This window comes from Palaemon carinicauda, chromosome 18 (genome assembly GCF_036898095.1).
Source record: "Palaemon carinicauda isolate YSFRI2023 chromosome 18, ASM3689809v2, whole genome shotgun sequence".
In the NCBI taxonomy this organism is placed as follows: Eukaryota; Metazoa; Arthropoda; class Malacostraca; order Decapoda; family Palaemonidae; genus Palaemon; species Palaemon carinicauda.
In genome coordinates, this window is record NC_090742.1 from 63,318,364 (window position 1) to 63,338,047 (window position 19,684).

General features: G+C 37.5%; 1 protein-coding gene across 1 annotated transcript in view; it reads left to right on the plus strand.

The window, feature by feature from the left end:
• LOC137657855 (protein dispatched-like) overlaps positions 1-19,684 on the plus strand; it is a 112,742-nt gene that overhangs the window by 60,228 nt on the left and 32,830 nt on the right. The window contains exons 4-10 of the mRNA XM_068392452.1: positions 7,973-8,134; positions 9,317-9,440; positions 14,344-14,541; positions 14,892-15,168; positions 15,970-16,193; positions 16,879-17,061; positions 18,799-19,000. Coding sequence (XP_068248553.1) covers positions 8,127-8,134; positions 9,317-9,440; positions 14,344-14,541; positions 14,892-15,168; positions 15,970-16,193; positions 16,879-17,061; positions 18,799-19,000 — 1,216 coding nt within the window. The 5' untranslated portion in view covers positions 7,973-8,126. The remainder of the gene's footprint in view (positions 1-7,972; positions 8,135-9,316; positions 9,441-14,343; positions 14,542-14,891; positions 15,169-15,969; positions 16,194-16,878; positions 17,062-18,798; positions 19,001-19,684) is intronic.

The following is a 19,684-nucleotide window of genomic DNA, read 5'->3' on the forward strand; positions in this document are numbered from 1 at the left end:
TTAATTTTTATTTGTCTGATTTTGGATGCTGTTCCCACAGATCTCTCTCTCTCTCTCTCTCTCTCTCTCTCTCTCTCTCTCTCTCTCTCTCTCTCTCTCTCTCTCTGTCCAAATCATTTGTTTGCCAGAGCAAATTAAGATTAATGGTAGGTTCGTCTTCTTTTATTGGAAGGCCGTCAACTCTCGTGGAAACCAATCAAGTATTCGACGCCTCCTCTCTCGCGTTATTCATTTGTTTTTTTCTGTTTTATTTTGTTTCTTTTGTTATTTAATTCCTTTCTTTGAGGGTTGTGCTGACTGTTCAACTATTTAATTGACACTGGTATAGATGGTTGTTGTTGTTGTTGTTGTTGTTGTTATTATTATTATTATTATTATTATTATTATTATTATTATTATTATTATTATTACCCAACAAAGCCTAAAGGTAAAATTATATATATATATATACTGTATATATATATATATATAATATACATATATATATGAGAAAGAGAGAGAGAGAGAGAGAGAGAGAGAGAGAGAGAGGAGAGGAGAGAGAGAGAGAGAGAGACAGAGAGAGAGAATGGATTTTTTATACACAACAAAACCGTAAAGTAAAATAATATATTTTCATATTATATATATTATATATATTATATATATTATATAGTATATATATATAGAGAGAGAGAGAGAGAGAGAGAGAGGAGAGAGAGAGAGAGAGAGGAGAGAGGGAGAGAGAGAGAGAGAGAATGGATTGATTGATTGATTGATTGGTTAATTGGCGTATCCAGTTGACGTTACAACGTCAAAGGTCTTCTGCGCCCAAAATAAATATTTTGTTGTCAGTGATGGTTACCAGGTCCTTCAGAGAGAGAGGAGAGAGAGAGAGAGAGAGGAGAGAGAGAGAGAGAGAGAGTGAGAGTGAGATTAGTGCATCCAACTGGCGTTACAACTTCAAAGGTTATCGTTGTCGAAATTAAGTATTTGTCGTGATAGTTTGTTTTTATTGATGGTGAGAGAGAGGGGGATAGAGAGAGAGAGGGAGAGGGGGTGCTCTCTCTCTCTCTCTCTCTCTCTCTCTCTCTCTCTCTCTCTCTCTCTCCTCTCTCTCCTCTCTCTCTCTCTCTCTCTCTCTCTCTTGTAGCTTTGACCTGCAACATTCGACAGAGGCAAGTTGACACGGGCCACTCACATTGCCGGTTGATTGCGCTACCACAAAATTTCAAAATACGACACTTTACTGAACATTCATAAAACAACAACAAAAAATACAATCGGTTTCTATTCCACTGCAGGACAAAGGCCTCAGACATGTCCTTATTCACGCTGGCCAATTCCAGATTGGTGATGGTAGAAGACTTTAGTCTTCTGATCAGTCACAGCAAACCAACCTAGTATGGGTGGCCCTCACTGGTACAGATTTGCTGATCATGGCGATATGCAAATTCATCTGTCCACTCAGAAATGGACACCTGCTTATGTGTGTATGTATATATATATATATATATATATATATATATATATATATATATATATATATATATATATATATATGTATATAATAGTATATATATATATATATATATATATATATATGTGTGTGTGATTGTGTGTGTGTATATATATTATATATACTATATATATATATATATATACTATATATATATATATAATATATATATATATAAGTATATACACAGTATATATATAAATATATATATATACAGTATATATATATATATATATATAAATATATATACTATATATATATATATATACTATATATATATATATATATATGTTATATATATATAATCGTTACTAGTCCATTGCAGGTCAAAAGCCTCAGACATGTCCTCCCACTTGCGTCTGCTTGTGGTCTTTCTATGCCAGTCCTATACCCGCAACTTTTCTTAGTCCGTCAATCCATCGTCTACTCCTCCTTCCCCTGCTTCTTTTGCAATCATTAGGGACCAATTTAAAGATTTAAAGGCCACTCATGAATGGCAGAGGCAAGGAACAGTTACAGTGCCCTATCGAGCAGGACAATGCCCTAGAGACTGACTATATATACATAGGATCAGCGCCCAAGGCCCCCCCCCCCCCCCTCCACCCAAGCTAGGACCAAGGTAGGCCAGGCAATGGCTGTTGATGACTCGGCAGATAGACTTATAGGCTCCCAAAATCCCCCATATTTAGCTCACCAAGATGGTGAGGTTGCAGTGACCAAAGGAACTAATGAGTTTGCGCGGGACTCGAACCCCAGTCTGGCGTTTACCAGTCAGGGACGTTACCACATCGGCCACCATAACCCATTCTGTTATTCTTAATGTTCATCTATTATCTATCTTTCTCATTATGTGTCTCATCAGTTATTTCCTTATTTCCTTTCCTCACTGGGCTCTTTTTCCCTATTGGAGCCATTGGGCTTACAGCATCTTGCTTTTCCAACTAGGGTTGTAACTTGGCTAGTAATGATAATAGTAATAATACCTTAACGTGGTGAAAGGGTTTTTGTATCGTCATGATCAGCAAAGCTGTACTAGTCAGGGCCACCTACACTAGGTTGGTTCGCTGTGGGCGATCAGACGAAAATCTTCCATCATCACCAATCCCGCAGTGCCCCAGCGTATTGATGAGTATCGGACAAACTCCAGACATGAGTCTGAGGCCTTTTTCCAGCAGAGAAGTAGAAATGACAGCATTTGGTATATATATATATAAATACAAGTATATATATAATATATAGTATATTATATATTATTATAATATATATACTATATATATATACAGGTATATGTATATATATTTATTATATATACATATATATGTAAGAAACTATATATAAATAATTATATATACATACATATATTTGTGTGTATGTATAAAATATTGCTATTATTGATATGTTTTTTCCTACGTGTTTCTCGTAATGGGGTATGTATATATATATATATATATATATATATATATACTATATACTATATATATTATATATATAATAATATATACTATATACTATATAGATAGATAGATAGATAGATATAGATATATATATATATATAGTTATATATATATATTAATACTATATATATATATATATATGTGTGTGTGTGTGTGTGTGTGTGGTGCTTGTATGTTTCTTGCGTAAATTACATTTTTTATTATAGATTATAAATATTTATACTTGTATACATTTGTATGTGAGTGGCCCACTGAATAGGAGTGTTGGCGTCTTGAAGGGTTCTCATTTGACTTCGGTAGTGGTAGATTATGTGGTCTCGGCCTCTCATCAAAAGAGGCCTTGAAGAGACTCTTCGGGGTCATAGGACTTGAATCGAGTCATCTTCCTCTTGAGGAGAGAGAGAGAGAGAGAGAGAGAGAGGAGAGAGAGAGAGAGAGAGAGAGACCTTTAAGATATCTGAACTCTTCATCTTATGTATGAGAGAGAGAGAGAGAGAGAGAGAGAGAGAGAGGAGAGAGAGAGAGACCTTTAAGATATCTACAGTATACTCTTCGTCTTATGTATACAGTATGAGAGAGAGAGAGAGAGAGAGAGAGAGAGAGAGAGAGAGAGACCTTTAGGATATCTATATTCTTCATATTGGTATACAGTATGAGAGAGAGAGAGAGAGAGAGAGAGAGAGAGAGAGAGAGAGAGAGACCTTTCTGATATATGTACTCTTCATTTTAATTTTGTTTACAGTATGAGAGAGAGAGGCCTTTAAGATATATATACTCTTCATCTTATGGATACGGTATGAGAGAGAGAGAGAGAGAGAGAGAGAGAGAGAGAGAGGAGAGAGAGAGAGAGAGAGAGAGAGAGAGAGAGAGAGAGAGAGAGAGAGAGAGAGAGAGAGACCTTTAGGATATTTATACTCTTCATCTTATGATGTATCTACAGTATGAGAGAGAGATGCTTTTTGGCTGTGACGAAATTGTCGAGTGAATCTTTAAGATTTCCAAAGTTCAAACTTGTCGCAGTATACTTATCTCTTAGGCTGTTTGGTGTGGCTAATTTCTTACTCTATATGTATTTACTTGTTTAATTTACTTTGTCGTGCATTTTATTATGTTATGGTATTTTCTTCTTATAGTTAACCCGTTCTTTCACAAATTTTCTGTGTTTGGGGCTGTTCCCTTTTGAAAACATTAGGCTTATAGTAGTGTGCTTTTTCAATATGGTGTAAAGGTTTCAAGAATTGCTACACAATGCGCAGCCAAGAAATCGTGTCGACACGAGAATAGTTACTGATGTCTACTTTAGGCCCCAGAGCCTTTAAATATGCGGCCCCGAGACTATATAATAAGCTCCCACGAAACATTCGAATGATTAAAGACATTGAGGCTTTCAAGAGGAAACTGAAGACTTTCTTATTTCAAGAGTCTTTTGACAGAGACGATTTAACAGTGAATGAACAATATATGATATGAAATGTTAAATACTCTGAACGAACAAGGTAAAACGACAGTGGAGGTCCTGTAGAGAATGGGGTTCCCCTGCTGTATGTGACCGGAAAAGCAGCCATCAAAGTAAGGTTTCAAGCTACCCCTCCCTGGTAACTTGAAACCAGTTTCAGATTACCGAGGTTGTTAGTTTGAAACCGGTTTTAAGCTCCCCCCCCCCCTTTGTTTTCAAGTTACCCCCTCATCAGAAAAGAAAATGATTTATAGAACAGCGCAAATATGTATCATTCATTTATTGCTGACTTTCCTAATTTAGACAAAATATTGTATATTAGTGATTATATGACACGCTAGAAGCTACAAACTGTCATTTAAGGAATTGGTTTTTTTTTAATCATTTCCAATAAATTCTGTTCATGTTCTTCACACAGCAATATGCCTTGAGAAATTAACACAAAAATCGCTCAGAATAAATGGTGTTTATTTTATCATTTATATCAACGTACATATGTTTAATCTTTTGAACAGTACATACTATGATCATCAGCAGCCAATGCCTGGCCCTCCTTTGTCCTAGCTTGGGTGGAGATGGGCCTGGGCGCTGATCATGTGTTCTGTATATATGGTTAGTCGCTAGGGCATTGTCCTGCTTGATAGGGTAAAGTCGCTATCCCTTGCCCTTGCCATTCATGAGTGACCTTTAAACTAGTGTAATAATCACAAAGAAGAACAAAACAGTAGACCGATAAAGTCATATCAATAAATTATACCGGTAGACGAAACCGTACATGTATAGGACTATACATGTTACCGTTCATGTATAGGACTATACATGTAACCGTCCATGTATAGGAATATACATGTAACTGTCCATGTATAGGACTATACATGGAACCGTACATGTATAGGACTTTACATGGAACCGTCCATGTATAGGACTATACATGTAATCGTCCATGTATAGGACTATACATGTTACTGTTCATGTATAGGACTATACATGTAACCGTCCATGTATAGGACTATACATGTTACCGTTCATGTATAGGACTATACATGTTACCGTTCATGTATAGGACTATACATGTTACCGTCCATGTACAGGACTATACATGTAACCGTACATGTATAGGACTATACATGGAACCGTTCATGTATAGGCCTATACATGTAACCGTACATGTATAGGCCTATATATGTAACCGTACATGTATAGGACTATACATGTAACCGTACATGTATAGAACTACACATGAAACCGTACATGTATAGGCCTATGCACGTAACCTAGTAATTTTGTGTTGATCTTGATCAAAAGCATTTGATTAATATTTTATAAATTATGAGATCTGGCCCTAAAATGAGGGAGATAGTTTGAAACGAGGGGGTTAGCTTAAAACCGGTTTCAAATTATCCCGCTCTCGGTAGCCTAAAACCGGTTTCAAGTTATTCTCCGGTAGTCTGAAGCAGATTTCAAAATACCGGTGGTTAGTTTGAAACCTGAACACCGGGTTGTCATAGTGAGGATGATAACACACACACTCTCTCTCTCTCTCTCTCTCTCTCTCTCTCTCTCTCTCTCTCTCTCTCAGCGATGAGGAATCGGACACCAGTACCTAATGTGAATTTGTATCGTGACCTCTGAACTTTCTTCCGTTGGGCGAAGAAGGAAGGAGAGAGAGAGAGAGGGAGAGAGAGAGAGAGAGAGAGAGAGAGGAGAGAGAGAGAGGGAGAGAGAGAGAGAGCGCCGGCGGGTGGTTAGGAGAAAAAGAGTAATGGTGTATAAAGAGAGAGTAAGAGGAAAGGTAATAGATTAGAATTTATATGTGATGATTGCCATACACGAGGAAACAAATGGTTTATGTATAAGACTTTATTATAATTGACTCTTGCCTTTTCCTCTCAGGTGCATGAAGAGCTCGCGCGCGCACACACACACACACACACACTTCGTGGAGTGCAGCTGCTAGTCCGTTATGGCGTTGACCCACTTTAGTTGACCAACTACCTCGTACCCTACCCGACCTTAAGGTTCAAAGGTCGCTCGTGAATGGCACAGGCAAGGGACAGAGACAATACCTTAGTAAGACAATGCCTAGAGACTGACCATACATACATATGCTTCTTCAAAAAGACCCATAAAAGTAACAAAGGAAATATAAATAAATCACTATATTTCGACCAATACACGAGGCCCTCTTCAAGGTTTTTACTTCAGGCCTACACCTTGAAGAGGGCAATATAGTGATTTATTTATATTTCCTTTTTTTATGGACCTTTTTGAAGAAACATGTTAAACTGTTCGATTACAGTTATAAGTAAGACATATATACATATGATCAGCACCTAAGCCCCCCTATCCACCCAAGCTAGGACCAGGGAAGGCCAGGCAATGGCTGTTGATGGTTCAGCAGGTAGATTTATAGGTTGCCCCAAACCTCCTATCCTTAGCTACAAGGATGGTTGAGAGAGAGAGAGAGAGAGAGAGAGAGAGAGAGAGAGAGAGAGAGAGAGAGACCTTTACGATATCTATACTCTTCATCTTATGTATGGAGAGAGAGAGAGAGAGAGAGAGAGAGAGAGAGAGATTTAAGATATCTGTACTCTTCATCTTACGTATACACTATGAGAGAGAGAGAGAGAGAGACCTCTACAATATCTATACTCTTCATCTTATGTATGGAGAGAGGGAGAGAGATCTGTACTCTTCATCTTATGTATGGAGAGAGAGAGAGAGAGAGAGAGAGAAAGTAAGTATATATTATGTTGGTTGACATTAGATTCACCTTTTCATCATTTGTGCCAATTTCATAAAAACGAACAGTATAGTTTTGAAAGAGAGAGAGAGAGAGAGAGAGAGAGAGAGAGAGAGAGAGAGAGAGAGAGAGAGAGAGAGAGTATTATGTTGCATGTGCATTTCTTGCAACCTCCTCGTAAAATGCATTCAGGCTGAATGTCGTTGCACAGCGGCCTCCTCCAGTAGTGTGGGAGAAGGTCAGGTCACTTTTTATCTTGCATTTTGCACAGATTGCAAGAGTAATGTCAGAAGGAATGTCACGTCCTAAACAAACATATCTTAGTCAGATTTAAAGATATGGAAATAGCTTAGCTATAGTCAATTTCTTTTAATAAGGCGCATTTGCACCGACTGGCAGCGGTGCCCTTTTAGCTCGGGAAAAGTTTCCTGCTATCTGATTGGTTAGAATTATCTTGTCCAACCAATCAGCGATCAGGAAACTAATAATAATAATAGATGGCATTTTGTCTTGCCTTTTAAGTAAATGTTTGTATCATAATTTTACTGTAATTATTATTATCATTATTTATTACTGCTTTCTTCTCTATGAAGTTCAAAAGTTTAAGTAATGTTGTAATGCTGAGTTTAAAGCTCATTACAAGATTAAAGCCACTGAGGCAGTAATTACTTTTAATAAAACTATTTTGAAAGAGGGTCTACTACCAAAATATTATTATTGTTATTATTGATATTAATTTATAATGAAATCAGATCAACTCCGCTTTTCAAAGAAGGTCCCTCAATTAATTACTCAACCCTAAATTGACCATTTCTCATTCACAGATCTGACCGGAGGTAGTGGGCATCTGACTTTATCCCCGTTGACCCTTGACCGTGAAGCATAGGTGAAAAAAAAGAAGTCGAAGGAGGAGAAGGAGGAGGAGGGATTGTGGTGCATCATGCAAGCGTCCAGGAGTCGTCCCCATATCCTACCAACATGATCTGGTTAGTCAACCCAAGTTTGAAATATACCACTTTGAAGGGTCACGTTTATAATACTCTTTTGATTTTGGATGACTTTTCTACCTGTATATTGGATTTTGATTTTTGGTCTTTCATTTTATAGCTGTTATAGTAGTTTAAAACTTTTTTATTATCATTTTGGTGTTATGTAGTTAGCCAAATTTTCTATTGCTAGTATATTTTGTATTTGTTTGTTCTAAGTTTTTCCTTAATTAGGGTTTGTTTTAAGTAATATCTTCGTAGTTGACTGGGTACAATATACTGAGGTGTATGGATATGAGTAGTGGTCCCCAAAATCATGTTTTTCCAGTGGTGAAGGGAATATCTCATGGCCAAGTGCTAAGGGCCGAGCTCAAGTTCCTCTTGTATATATGAATAACTAGCATTACTTGGATGAAAGATTGAGGGCTTTGAAAGAGTAAATAGAAAATTATAATGTTATTAAACTGACAATAAGATTACATTCTGGTCCTGAGTGGTTACCCACCTTGCATTTGATGTGGATAGAAGTACGTCTCCCTCATATGCCTGACTCACGCTTGGATAAAAAGATAGTTTTTAGCGTGTTGATGATGACCCTGCTATGTTAAAGCTAACTGAAGAGGAGGGAGTCAATGTGGCTTAAAGCCACTGGATAGAGTGGATAGGTTCATACAGTACTGTCAAGAATCATTGTTGGTTTCAAATTATGTTATTGCCCTTAGAAAAAGATGAATTTTGTAGCTTAAGTTGTTAAATGTTGTGGATGTTGAAAAGCCATTAACCCTTTAACCCCAATGGACTTACTGGTACGTTTCACAAAACTCATCCCTTTACCCCCATGGACGTACCGGTACGTCCTTGCAAAAAACTGCTATTTACATTTTTTTGCATATTTTTGATAATTTTATGAGACACTTCAGGCATTTTCCAAAAGAATGAGACCAACCTGACCTTTCTATGACAAAAATCAAGGCTGTTAGAGCAATTTAAAAAAAAAATATACTGCAAAATATGCTGGGGAAAAAATGCCTGGGGGTTAAGGGTTGGAAAGTTCCAAATAGCTTGGGGGTAAAAGGGTAATTGGTTACTGCCAGACCAAGAAAGGATAGACTAAGAATTGCTTTCAAATTATCCTATTTGCTCAATCCATTTAGAATAATTTCTACCCATTAATATTTTCAGGTATGCGCGACTGCTGTGTCACCACCCTTATGCGGTGCTGAGCAGCGTTGTCGTCGTCGTCGCCACCTGCCTCGTCTTGTCTCTCACTGCTCGACCTTTGCCTGCTTTCACAGACCCGGCCTTGGTAAGGATTATTGTCTACCCTTCTGTAATGATGCTCTGAAATATACATATGTGTTGCTTCCTGGTTTATTTTAGGAGCTTGATCTGTTTACATTAGCCCTTGTAGGTATTACCATTCGCAGCTGGCCATGTACAGTATCACACTGTGGGCAGTTTATGCACTATTTCTCATTAATCTATGCCTTTACCTTTTAATTTGTTCCATTGTAGGTAGTACAGTAGGTTGGTTAGGGCACCAACCAACCATTGGTATGCTACTGCGAGAGAGTTATGGGGTCCATTGACTGCCTAGACAGTACTAGATTGGATCCTTCTCTCTGGTTACTGTTCACTTTCTTTTTGCCTACACATACACCGAATAGTTTAGCCTATTCTATACAGATTCTCCTCTATCCTCATACATCTGACAACACTGAAATTACCAAACAATTCTTCTTCACCCAAGGGGTTCACTACTGCACTCTATTTGTTTAGTGGCTACTTTCCTCTTGGTAAGGGTAGAAGAGACTCTTAAGCTATGATAAGCAGCTTTTCTAGGAGAAGGACACTCCAAAATCAAACCATTACTCTCTAGTCTTGGGTAGTGCCATAGCCACTGTACCATGATCTTCCACTGTCTTGGGTTAGTGTAAAATGGCAAAAAAAAACCTAAACTGGAACTTTTAACTCTCATAAAAAAAAGAAAAAAAAACCATCTGGGATGCTATGTCCATACAGTACAGCCTGTCCCGTTGTTAGAAAAACACAAAGTGTACCATCTTGGTGACTAAGTGCGCTGTAAGACTGGCTGTGATTGGTGCATTGGAGGTAGATGATGAATCATTGCTTCCTCTTTTGTAATGGGGCCTGTGATTGGTGCTTTGACCGATGCCCATGTAATACAGTACAGTAACATGATATTGTATTTCATATTATTACTGTATGTATAGGCGACAGTATTTTTTTCATATTCAACGCTTGCCGATCATGTCATTTATAGCTACGTGTACTTTGCTATACATTACAGTAACCTCTCTACTTGCCAATAGCTTATTACTGTTATTTAGCCCTTGTTATTTTGTCTGTTGGGCCCCCTGGACTTGTAGCATCCTGCTTTTCCAGCTGGGGTTGTGGCTTGGCAGGTGATAATAATAATTATAATATGGTACTGTAAACTAACTTACCAATTTCATGTTGTTAACATTTGTACCTGATATTGATAGAGTAAATAGTGGGTTGTTGACAGTACAATGAGGGTTTTAAAAAAGTCCAAATAAACGTTAAATAATTAAATAAATGTGGTGTTTGTACTACACCGAAATTTAAGTACAGTATCGCGCCCAGTCTTGAGACCTATCTATCGCGATAAACGAGTGGTCAATGTACTGCTCTTGTCAAATATTTTGCAGGATATTTGTGTGTTGAGCTATTATGTACCTAAATATTGCACCTCAAAAAACATTATCTTGGACAAAATTACTTTATCAATATCCTCCCTTGAATTAGTCTTGACTTTGCAAAGGTAATAAAAAACTCAAGATCCTGAAGAACATGTAAAATCTTATATGTGTATTTGAGGCATAGTTGTTTTATGTCTACCCAAAATCAGTCAATTGTGTAAATAATCTATGATTTGAACTCCTTGCAACCTCATGAGTTTGATTTTATATTTAGTAGCTTTGTAAACACTCTTGGGGTGGTGTTGAGGCCAAATGACATTGCTTTGAACCTGTACAACCCTCTCCCGAGCCAAAACTTTAAATTAGGTCAGAAGTGATAGGTGATAGGGATGTGCCAATAGGCATCTTTTAGATCTATAGTACAAGTCTAAGCTCCTCGGTGTAGTAATTGACGAACATGCCGGATCGTCATCATTTTGAATGGATCGCATCTGATGTGTTTCTTGAGAAGAGGCAGGTCGAGGATCTGTCAACCTAAAGGCCCCGCCCCAGCCGAATTTTCAGGATGGAGTGGGAGGGAGGCAGAAGGTAGCTCAACAGTACCTGAACAGGCCCCATCTTGATTGGGCTGACCATAGAAGGAGCGGATTGATGCCTCCACTATTCTAGTTATCATTGAGGCGTTCACAGGGAACATGAGCGTACGATAACCAGGTGGAGCGCTAACCTGCTTTGTGGGACCCTGACCCGGATCTAACCTAGAAAGCTAAGTGTTCGTCGAGATGTCCCCACAGGGATACTTCTTCGAGCAACCCAAGGGCTCCTCTGAGGATCTCAGTAGCAGGGTCGCCTCCTATGCAGAGCCTAGGTCATCCTCTGATCTGAAGTCAACAACATGGATAGGGGCCTGGTCCACTAGGACCCTATTTCCAAAACCCTTAACTGCTGCAATTGGTATATCAAGGCTAATGAGATCTCTGAGAGCCTTGCTGGGTAAATACTCAGCAGGCCCTGCAATATTAGGGAATCCATTCACCCACATAGAAAGGAGGAAAATCTGTAGAGTTGGTTCCTAGGTGTTCTGCCTCAGGCTCTAAATTCCTAGTGGAATTGATCCCCTCCAAAGAAATGGAACAATTTTCAGGGTCCCCAGCCCTTCTCCAATCAGTAGAACAATGACAATGCACTCAACAACACTCATGACCCCATTTTGGGTTGGCCAGGTTATCACATCCACCTCGGATGCATCTTGGTTTAATGACAACACTCGTCTATAATAGAAATGTTTTAAATGAAAAATCCTCCTAATGAACTCGTTTCAAAAGGGATTAGGAAATCCCTCAACCCTTTCCTATAACAACCACCAACCCTAAGAGATAAGCTCACAACTGAAATACCCACTTATCTAAGATATTCACTTCAGTAAGACAGACAACTGTTCATCGTAGACCCAGTATATATAACCTCATGGTTTACTAAGCTATAGGTTATGGGAACAACTACTAGAGTGAGCCTACCTAGTCTTAAAATAGGAAGAGATTTACATAACATGTGATTTTGTCAATCTCTCTACTCTCCCTCTAATACCCATCTTGATGAATGGGAAAAGATAACAACTTGTAAGAACAGTTGACTGACTGATCGTACACTCAATTGTAGGTAGATGGAAACATCTCCCCCCTAGAATATTAAGTATCCCTATACAATTGTGTGGGGGAATACTGTCTAAAAAAATAGGTTTTAAAGAACCCCTGTGATACGGCGTATGATATCGCGACGCGACCAGAGAACTTACTGAGGGTCGAGACCCAAGCTAGCACGCTCCCTGACCCGGGCTTAGCCTCAGGGCATGTATCAATCCGCCTGAGGTTAGCCCTCACAGAAAACGGAAGTAGGGTAAACTACACAAAACTCTGGTCAGATGGGAGGAGATCCCAGGTACTCCTAAAAAAGTAGTTCGAGGTAAGTACTGTTAGGAAAAATACAAATTACTTAAAATTTGTGATATTTTAAAGAACCGCTGTGATACGGCGGAATAAGTAGATTAATCCTGCCTCAATACTAACCTTACTAAGGTAATAACTGATAGGCTAATGAGCACTAGGTAGGGATTCAGCTAATGTTAAGCCAGAAACTGACCGTAGTATGATTAGAAGTACTGTAATAATATTCACCCTTAACCCAACTAGACAGCCTTCAATGAGGTTATACTACCCTAGCAGAGGTGTAGATTCCTGAAGTTTAACCTTAATTCATTTTTCATAACTGAATGTAATAATTGGAACTCATTGATTATGAAAAGTTGTGGATGAATGGCTGGCCAATCAACAACCACCATTTTACTTTGCTAAGAGACAAAAGGTCAGGACAGTAAATGTACTTATGATATTATGGGAAACAACAAACTAACATGATATTAACGGGAACACAACAAGCTAACATGATATGGGAAACACAACAAACTAACATATGGGAAACACAATAAGCTAGTATGATATTATGGGAAACAACAAACTAACATTTGGAGGGTAAGAAACAAACACAATTACTCAAATGTCAGTGCTAACCAAGCATGCTTATATTTGATAATTAATGCACATAAGGAAGAAAATCCTGAATACAAGTACTTAATAATATTCTTGAAGTGATTTTAATCACACAAGGATACTCTGTGTTCATAGCTTCGACGACGAGAAGTCGTATTGAATTCCTTGTTCTAGCTTTTCACAGGAAAGTCCTTGGAGACTACATAGTACCTCCCCAATAATAAGTTTTCCCTTCATGAAAACTCCTTTATTTGTTTTTATTTATATTTGAATATTAATGATTTAAGTACCTGTGGGAGGTTGGGCTGTGGCACCCTAGCAGTACCAGCTGAACTCGGCTGAGTCCCTGGTTAGGCTGGAGGAACGTAGAGAGTAGAGGTCCCCTTTTTTGTTTTTGTTTTGTTTCTTTGTTGATGTCGGCTACCCCCCAAAATTGGGGGAAGTGCCTTTGGTATATGGATGGATGGATGGATGTGTGTGATTTTGGGTAAGAGGTTTCTTTTTTATTTTAAAAATCAAAATCAGTTTTAAATTGAAAATACCGTTAATATGATTTTATGATATTACTTCACAAATAGTCACAGAGCTTATAAAACTGTACTGTACAGTACTGTATATAATTTTTTTTTTCCATTGAAATGAAATACTGTTCTTTTTATGCTCAGTGTTACGTGACTTTGATACTTTGTTATTTTATTAGCTGTCTTGAACAGTTTAGATAGTAAATGACTTTTTTATTAGGGTTTTCAATGAAACAGCTAAATAGCTTATTGAAGATAGAAATACAAACAGGAGAAATGAGTCCTTAAAATTCTTAAAACGCCTCAAAAATTGCAAAACCAAAGCTTAAGAATCAATTAAAAAGATGTCAGTCATCCTACTTAATCACTTACAGATCATTATTATCATTATACTATTTTTTTCTATTTCTTTTAAAGTATTTATTCATATATTTGATAATTTTTTCCTTTTGCAATAGGGCTTTGAGTCCAGAGGTACTGTGATCAGCCAAAGGTTTACTGCTTGGGAGAATTTGTTAGAAGCGACGCGCAACAATGGACCGCTCAGCGTTAACCCGGCGAGCGACCCCAGCTTCAAGACCCGATTTTCGTACAACCAGAACAATGGCAACGATGATGACGACGAGGATGAAGATCCTCCAGTTCATAGGCACAAAGTGAGTCTATATTTAAATGGCTTTATTGTACTAGTCTGCTCTGTAATTTAACTGTTTAGATAACATATTTGATAGGTTATGCAGTGTATACATTTTTCACTTTCTAATATTATAATGGCAGGAAATCAAGAAGAATGAAACTGAATGAAAATTAATTTTGAGAATTTGTTTAAATTAAGGGAAATGTGAGAAATGAAGCATTGGATTTAGGGAATCCATCTGATATATGAACATCATTGGTGGTTATCGTCATTATTTTTTTTCCTGTGTCTTTAATACGGTTTTTTTAATGGCATTGTACTGTACTTACACTGTAAAGTACAAAATTCACGTGCACTTGACTGTTACAGGCTTGTATTGAGATGACACCAAAAGGTGCCGTTGAAGTATTCGACAACTGCACAACTGGGCAGGGTAACAACACCAATGAACAAGATGACTTTGAAACTCCCATTTTCACCTTAAGAGAGATCATTGGGGATAGCGCTCGACACCATGACAACGGTCGCCCCGATGACGGGGATGATGAATTCATTGACGAACATACTGGACACTATCACGAATTTGAACATAACCACGACCACCATGAACACATCGGAGAAGATGGCTTTTTCTGCGGTCCTGTCGGTATGGCTGGAGATAGAGGGTTGATTGCCAAAGAAGCTTTCATGAGAATATATTTGATTAATGTAGTTTCTGTCAGTTCTATTTACTTTACATTAAAAACTGATGCATAACATATATTTCTGTCAGAATTTGGATCAATCTATAACAATTTTTTACATATTGTACCATTTTATTCAAATGAAATAGTGATAAGCTTACGTGTTCAATAAATACCTAGAATATTGTTTTTTTGCAGTGGCTATTAGAATTAATGCTTAGATTATTTTTTTTTTATCAAAGTAATGTTCAAGTAAAACCCATTGTCTTGCAAAATAGTTAAGGAACAAAGGAATTAGAAAAATAAACTACTGTAAAAGAAAAAGAATTGAGTTGTTGAATTTGCATTTTAGTTTCCATTTATAACCACCTGGTCATTGTTAAATCCTTTATAGAATTAATATTTCTCTAAATATGACCTGTAGTTTAATCGGGTAAGGGAATTGACTTTTTGTCAGGGAAATTCTGATTTGTTCCAACTTACCTCGAAACACTTTCTTAGGAGTTACTGGTGGCTCCTCTCTAAGCGACCAGAAAACATACTGCCTAGTTCGAGAGCGTAGCCTCATGGCCGACCTCGGTCATTGCCCCAGGTCACGTTCTCTTCCGCTACCAGGTCACTTAGAGAATGGTAGTAGGGTAAACTACACAAAACTCTGGTCGTTAGAGAGGAGCCACCAGTGACTCCTAAGAAAATGTTTCTCGGTAAGTATGTTAGGAAAAATACAAATTACTTAAAATTTGTGATGTTATATTTATTTTCAGCGCCTGATTATGGTCACATGATCCTCAAAAGCAAAGTACCGAAAGATTCCTTGCTCTCTCTGAAACACCTCAAGGAAATCTGTCAGTTAGATGACATCTTGCGCTCTCCTGCCGAATTTCTTCCAATATGCGAGCTTTCTACACCCGGTCGTTGCTGCCCTTCGTGGTCTCTGCCTAATTATGTTGCTTTCCTCACCAACAAAACGTCATGTCACCATATAACAGTGAGTTATGTATTGATCACAGTATTTCATTGGTGCGTCCAGTCAGGAGGGTATCTCAAAGGTCTGAGGGAAGGTGATGAAGAGCTATCTATCTTCATGACTGTTCTACCACAAGGACTTTACTTTTGAGTTGGACATATGATGATAATGAAATCTCTCTTAAATTTATGCATGCTGAACAGTGATAAGGTAATACAACATGGTTTAAAGCTGTAGTATTTTGTGCCATTAGGATTTATTAAATATATCTTTTGTATAGAGTGGTCATCATATAGTTTTTAGCATTAACAATAAAAAGTATGCAGTCCATGTAATCCTATTCATTAGTGAGAATCTATTTTCCTTAAGGATTCATTACTTCTTTTAGTTTTAATTATTTCCTTATTTCCTTTCCTCACCGGGCTATTTTTCCCTGTTGCAGTCCTTGGGCTTATAGCATCCTGTTTTTCCAACCATGGGCGTAGCTTAGCTAGTATTACATACATACAGTACATATACCAAGGCACTTCCCCCAATTTTTGGGGGTTAGCCGACATCAACAAATGAAACAAAAACAAAAAAGGGGACCTCTACTCTCTAGGTTCCTCCCAGCCTGATATTAATAGTAATAATAATATTAATGATGATAATAATAATAATAATAATAATAATAATAATAATAATAATAATAATAACTTTATTCCAGGAAAGAGATGTTCAAGACGTCCAGCACCTGTTGCGGAAATGTGCCCGCCAGCTAAACCTAGAAGTCGAAGGAGGATGTAACGGTAGAATAGGATGCCAGAAGGTTCCTGAAGCTTGTCTGCAGCACAGAGCAGTGTATACAGTGTTGCACTATCTTGTCGATGCTGCCTTTCTAAATCCGAAGGTATGATCTAGCATATGTATACGAGGGAAAGTTACTAACCTGTTTGAAGATTCCCTTGTAATGTTAGTGTATAGCAAGGCCTTGCTATTGACTGTAGACATCATCCATATAAAGTACATATTTTACTTTCCTGCAATACCATGGCAATGTAGTTTTTATGCAGAAGTGCACAGTAAATCAAATATATTTTTGCCCGACAAGTAGATCATGTCTCTGCTTTATGATATAGAAATTTTATTGGTAGCCAACCTCAAGAAAAACGTCATGCTTTAGATATTCAGAACATGAATTGTTTTCTTTCTTTTTTTTATACAGTTAGAGAATTAAATTTATCATCATGACTTATGTTTTCTAGCCGGAACAAGGTTTTGATCCCTCGAATCTTAAACCATAAACTATCCCTAGTACAAAATGATGGATCATTGTCAATGATTATGGGGACAGGTATAAATGATGATAATGTTATGCATAAATATACAAGGACAAGAACTGTTTGTTATCATATTTATTGATTGTGTAGCTACAGCCATTCTTAGTTTAAGAATATGAATTATTTTGACCTGAATCAGGTGAAAAAGTGTAATTGATCGTTATTTACTTGAGCATTGTAGATTTTTCAATGATAAGATAAACTGAATAAGCTACTTTAGATCACTTTCATAATGTTTAAATAACAGAGAATTATAGATTTTATTGGAGATTTAATTCTGTTTTTGTATGTATAGTGTATGCCTTTTTTGGAGTTGATTTGAACCTTATAGTTTTGTGGGTTGAAAGATTCATACTGTTTTGAGGGTTACATTGCACACAGACAAGTCACGGATGCATGTTGTATTTATGTGCATGCTTTTTTCTAAATAAATTACCTGCATGTACACATATATTGGCGATACATTTGATTCTTTCTCTGTTTTTAAGACATTATGTGCACATTATTTTTTAGAAACCTTCATTTAAGAAGTGCTAAAATAAGGAACTTGAATCACTGTCAAGATGAATTTAGCTGTCACAAGTTTTGTAATTTACATGAAAGATTTAGTTGCCTTGTAGATGTTTGAACTTTGATTAAAACCTTTCATATGATTTCTATATATAAATTGTAATTTTCTAAAACTTCAACCTAATTTTTTTTTTGGTTCACTACAATTTTGTGTCCTATTATTCTCGTTATAAATATTATGCAAATTCCCTAGTATGGAATGCCTTTGTATAAAATAAATAGCTGTTAGTCTCTCGAGTGTAGACGTGTTTAATCTAATAGTACAATGAAAGTATTATTTTTATTATTGTTATTAAGGGTTGTGGTGGCCGATATGGTAACGTCCCTGACTGGTGAACGCCAGACTGGGGTTCGAGTCCCGCTCAAACTCATTAGTTTCTTTGGTCACTGCAACCTTACCATCCTTGTGAGCTAAGGATGGGGGGTTTGGGGGAGCCTATAGGTCCATCTGCTGAGTCATCAGCAGCCATTGCCTGGCCCTCCTTGATCCTAGCTTGGGTGGAGAGGGGCTTGGGCACTGATCATATGTATATATGGTCAGTCTCTAGGGCATTGTCCTGCTGGATAGGGTAATGTCACTGTCCCTTGCCCCTGCCATTCATGAGTAGCCTTTAAACCTTTAAACCTTGAAAGGAAAATTACGATTATGATGTAGATTTGTACTGTAGCACAGTAGTGGCACCATCACTCCCATTCCCTTGATTTAAAGCACATTGTAGCTGTACTGATGGTTACAGGTAGCTGACCCTGACAATCCTCAGCCCTACAAGCTCACTGAGCCTCACCACAAACATCAGCGACAGCAGCTACAGCAGCGGCTCACCCTGACTGCTGTGTTTGTACCTGTGGCTCGTAGTTCGGCTGCACTTCCTTACTATGAGGCTCTGCAGGAGCTTGATCTCAATGTAGAAAATGTAACTGTAGTTGCAATGGATTTGGGTATGTGTAGATTTCTTGGTTTTATCGTTGCTATTTTCATAGATGCTGTAGCATCTTCAGTAGACTTTTTTTTTTTCTAGGTTATACAGCATACTGTAGTTTACAGCTTTGTGGTCATGTGTCATGTTAACAATGCAGTACAAGATTTAGCTTTTGTTCTTAGTACCAGTATAGTATTTAGTAAAAAGAGGCATAGGTTTCCTCACTCTGATTAACAATTTATACAAATCATTTATTACAGAGCACAGCAGAAATGCATTTGGTGAGAACACTTTACTCTAATTTTATAAATGTATAGCACCTTTGTATACATGCTAGATGAATATTACACTCCAGGACACTCTAATGGTCAAACCCACTTGTGAGTGTTTGGAAATGAGTAAACAGACTTAATAAGAAGCGTAGTCATGAGATGTCTTCCGAGTTGGGACTTGATAAAGAAGCAATTTTAATAGACGTGATCGTTCTTTAGACACCCAGTCTTTTCCTGTTCTATCTGTCATGATATTAATATTTTCATAATCATAACAGTAAATGAGTAAATGCAGTGACTGTACTTTATTGTACTTGCTATTCACAGACTTTCATCGCCAAAGGGATAATTTTCAGTGTTTGATTGCTGTGGTATTGATTAAAAAGTAATTAATTTTCAGTGATTCAGGTGAAGAGGATGAGTGATGTTTA